Source organism: Podarcis liolepis (genome assembly GCF_965112155.1).
Source record: "Podarcis liolepis genome assembly, chromosome: 5".
Lineage (NCBI taxonomy): Eukaryota > Metazoa > Chordata > Lepidosauria > Squamata > Lacertidae > Podarcis > Podarcis liolepis.
Window position 1 is genome coordinate 45828165 of NC_139556.1, and position 4620 is coordinate 45832784.

The following is a 4620-nucleotide window of genomic DNA, read 5'->3' on the forward strand; positions in this document are numbered from 1 at the left end:
GTGGCACAACTACCTAGACTGCAGTTCTATCTTTACGCTGTCAGGGAAGTCGGTCGCACAGACATCCGCGGGCCTTACTTCCGAGTAAACGGGTTTAGCATTGCGCGGTGTCAAGAGAGCGCCCGGCTCCTTCGCTCGCCAAGTCAGCCGCCTTCCCAGCCAGGCGCCATCATCAAAAGAACAGCCTTAACCTGAACTCTTGGTCCCCCCCCTTTTCTCTCTCTCCCCAGCCCTGCCTTAATTAGGGCCATTGTTGCGAGCCACGGTTATGGAAGTGACAGGCGACCGAGGGAGCGAGAAGGCCCAGTCTTGAAAGCGGAAAATAGGAGGGTAGGCGGATTTCTTTGCATTCGAACATGTAAGTTTGGAAACAGAGACCATGGTAGGCAGTGCAGTCGTATAAAAGTCTGGTCGCAAATATAATCGAGATCAACGGGGCTGCTTTTTGCGGAAAGTGCGGTAGCATTGCAGTCTAAATTCCAGAACCTAAACCGCCCAATTGCTAACACACCACAAACAAAACAGAATTTCATTTATTTATATTTTTCCATCTCAGACACATTAATAGTATTTTTCTATCTCATTATCAGGGTGACTTGCAATTATAAAGCTAAGTACTGTATCTAATTCAGACTCTACGGAGGGAATAAGTCCCTTTCAACTCAGTAGAACGTACTTCTGACTTGAGTAGACATGATTTAGGATTGGATTTGAACTCGGCAGAAGTTGGTTCCGAGTAAACAAGGAAGCTTAGGAACCTCTCTGTAAGTTATCAACAAAGAATCTAGAATCACCTCGGTGCCGGCTGAACGCGCCTTAACTCCTTGCTTCGCTCCAGACCTGAAGTGAGCGCATTTCCAAAAGTCCGCTTCAAACCAACGGGACGCAGCAAGTCCCATTTTAAAAGCCTGAATTTACTTTTGATTCAATAGGCCGGTGTTGCTCCAATGCTCGGTCCGCTTTACCCGGTAGAAATGCCACAGGAATAAATGCGGGGCGTAAGTACTCAGTGAAAGAAAGGCAGCCTTCTTTCCTACGATGCTCACTGACTAAGGCGCAAAGGCAACCATGTTGGCCTATACGGGGAAAAATGGCAACAACCCAGTTGAGCAATAACTTTATTACAGCCAACCAAAATGCCACAAAGGATTCTGAGGATTCTGGGACAAAGAAGCCATGGCTGCTCTTGTTGGCTTGTAAGGGTTGTAGCTAAATAGCCACGCTGCAGTCTTATTCTACACGGTGAATTACGTCCCATGGACCTCCTCGGGGTGTACTTCTGAGCGGACAGGGTCAGGATCGCGCCGTGCTTAGGATCAGCACATCCATTTACTTGGAAACATTGGCTTTCCGTGGATCGCCCAAGGAAGGGGGCACAAGGCAGGCAGGGGCCACCTCCCTGCCCCCTCGCTGCTAATTCTCCTCGTCCTCCTTTTGCGACAGAGCCCTCCTTTGCGTGAGACCGACTTTGAAGGGCCCCACCTCCGATGCGGTTTCGCCACTTGGACGGCCAAGGGCTTGTTCTCTACATTTCTCTCCCACAAAAGAGGTTAGCATTCAGGAAGCGAGCAATTAAAGGGCTCCTCAGCGGGGATGCGGATTAATTTTGGACGCTCGATTAAATCCCCAAAATTCTTCCTATAAATTATTGTCCCAGCTCCCTGGGCGGACACAAAGATGATCTTTTGTGTTTGTCCAAAGAAAAGAGTTTTTATTTACAAACTTGCCGACCGGCGGGGATTTATTTGGGTGCTCGACACGCGAACCTGCCCCCTGGTCGCATAGTGTGAAAAAACAGGAGCCGGAGAGCTGCCGGCGCGTAAACAAGCGGGCTCGTCTCCTCTTTGCTGTGCCGATGGCCGTGAATTGCGACGCCCGGGAGACGCTTGTAACTCTCTCGAACGGATGAAAGGGATCTTTAGCACTTGTTTTGGGCAGTGGAGCCCAGTGGGATTGGCGAGATTTGTTCACTTTCTCCGAAGTAATCTCGCTACTTCAGGGGCTTTGCGTTACCCAAAGGAAAGCGCAGTGAAAAATCAGGGGCTTCACCAACTGAGAGTTGAAAGTGAACCGAAATTCCCTTTAAATGAATGGAATAGTCTTTGCGCTTTCTAAAGAATGAGGATGTTTAATAATAGCAATAATGTACTGTATCAGTGGATCTGATAACAAATTTCAAGTGTGTGGGCAACAAATTAAGGCGTAAATCTCCTATATGCTAATCGGGAAGTAAAATCTTATTGAAGTGGAATTCAATACTGTACCTGAGGAAACACATCTAGGAAGCCTGTAAAACTGCAGTTGTAGGCACTATTGCTAGTAAGTCTCATTGAGACTACTAGGATTTACTTCTGAGTAAGTTCGCTTACACTTGCACATTTACTTGGCTGTCATCCTTGACACTTGTTTGGAAGGAAACATCATTTAACTTAATGGGGTTTACGTCTACGTAACATGCATGGGCTCTCGCTGCAAGATCATATCTTTTCAGGGACTTCTACTTTCAGTCAGTTTCTGAAGATATTATTAAACTGCTGTACGCATTGAGCAATGATGATGTTGATCGCTGTCACTGTAGCACAGGTTAGCCTATTAAAATACCTACAAAGCAAAAGCTTCTGAGATGCACATTAGGTGCACTGTGTACTTCAGTGGGGCTGCCTTGAAGGACTTGGAAAAAGTTTTCAGTTGTAAAGGGATTATATTCCACTGCACCCAAGACCACAAAAGCTTTAATATATTTGTTTATCTTTAAGGTGCTGTGAGGCTGTTTGACTACAACCTTTTACACTCCTGGGAATAAGACCCATTTAACTGAGTGGGATTTACTTTTGGGTAGACATGTGCACTATCAGTTGTTTTTGTAGCAATATCATTTCATTGATTTGCTCAAGCCAAATCCCTGTAGAAGATTGTCGCCTTTTTATTAATCTCCATATTGTATTTATTTACCCCTCTGTCCTGCAAAGAAGCACATCCATTTATGCAGATTATTCTAACTTCCTTGAAGGCCAAAGTTTGCTTAAACCTACTTTAGAAGTCTTTACTTCATTTCTGGTTATTTTTAAAATCACAAATAAAACTCTTCTGACAAATGCCAAAAACTGCAGCTTGCAAATGGGTAAAAGCCATCAAACATTTGTTATATATGTATACTTATTTCATGCCTAGCATTTCATCTACAGCAAGTTCCACAGATTTCAACAGAATTTGCTTATGAGCAGGGTAAGAAGATTGGGTTATTGTGTGTGTGTTTTACAGAAACTGGTGCTTGTGAAATCCAAGATAGTTTGTCAATTATTTGACACCCCCTTCCCTCCAAAAATTCTCTGCTCATCCCCACTTAGGGCTTATTTCTCAGTCAAGAGGTTTTAGGCTTAAAGCTTACTTGAAATCACACCTTTTGAACTGGTCATCTTTATCTCTAATCCTAGACATACAATAATTGCATGTGGCTATTCAGTGGTAATGCAATTGCCAGAACTGATACATATTTACTTGGAAGTAAAACCTACTGGAAAATCACTGCTACGGAATCCTTGATAAGTAGCTATACAGCCTTTTGCTGAAAAAACCTCTAATGAAGGAGAATCCAACACTTTCAGAGTCTCATCCTCCTTTTTACTTGTAACTTGAACCTACCGGTACTTCTTTCAATCCTACCCCTCTGCAGCAGCAAAAGACAAGTTTGCTCAATCATCTATGTGACAGCCCTTTTGTTGTTACTTGGCAGATTCCAAGACAGAACCCTGATACTGCTGCGGCTCCAGTGAGGAGCCCAGCTTCAACTTAATCCCTGAAATTTAAATAAAACATAAACAACAACACTTGTGTGCTGAGTTAGGATGTGAGGCAATTTAAGAGGCAGCATTTTATTTTGTTCATTGCATAGATCAGTAACATGGCAGCAGTGTACACTTAATTAGAAAACTCTAAAGGAAATCTGTTGTTTTTCAAAATACAGTTAAAACTGATTTAATTCTACCAAACACAGCTATTATATACACATTCCAAAATAGCCCTATGCTGTGGATTAGTGCATTTGTTAGAATCAAGGATCTAAGGCCACGATGCATAGTATCAAGATTGTAAACAAAGCTACTACACGAGGGTAGAGAAGGATCCTTAACTGAAAACCATGGATCTTAGCACAGTTCCTTGAAAACAAGCGAAGCCAATGGGACTTGCTTTCAAGCAAGCATGCTAAGGATTACATTGTTAAAAAGTGGGGTTGAGGGTGTATTCTGGTTTGTACCACCTGGTTAGAAGTAGATTTTATCAGCATTTGGTTGTTTAATTTGTAAAGCTGCACAGAAACACACTGTCCCAATTTGGTACAGGAGGTGGGAAAACCCACAAACAAATGGCAACTCCTGCTTCTAACTGACAGGTGGCAGAATCAATCCACTAGGAAGTTTTCCTGTGTAAGCTGATTGAAGCCAATGTGGCATGTGCAAAGTACAGTGAATTGTATCTTGTGGGTCGATCTTCTTGCACCCCATTTAGCCTCAACTAAAGAGTCACTCTTACTAGTGCCACTTGGTTGCATCACAATGCACAACTGAGTTGTTGATCTCTGGTCTAAATTGAGCTGTAGAAGCAGTACCACCCACATTTCTT

General features: G+C 43.4%; 1 protein-coding gene and 1 long non-coding RNA gene across 2 annotated transcripts in view; one reads left to right on the forward strand and one right to left on the reverse strand.

The window, feature by feature from the left end:
• Nucleotides 1-248: 248 nt before the first annotated feature.
• Nucleotides 249-3104, forward strand: LOC310708213. Its single transcript, XR_014526915.1, has 2 exons — nucleotides 249-358; nucleotides 1444-3104. It is a non-coding gene; the product is annotated as an uncharacterized lncRNA (long non-coding RNA).
• Nucleotides 3105-3722: 618 nt separating this feature from the next.
• FOXI2 (forkhead box I2) overlaps nucleotides 3723-4620 on the reverse strand; it is a gene marked incomplete at its 3' end in the record, with an annotated part of 5764 nt that continues 4866 nt past the window's right edge. Inside the window, exon 3 of the mRNA XM_083505334.1 lies at nucleotides 3723-3796. Coding sequence (XP_083361460.1) covers nucleotides 3723-3796 — 74 coding nt within the window. The remainder of the gene's footprint in view (nucleotides 3797-4620) is intronic.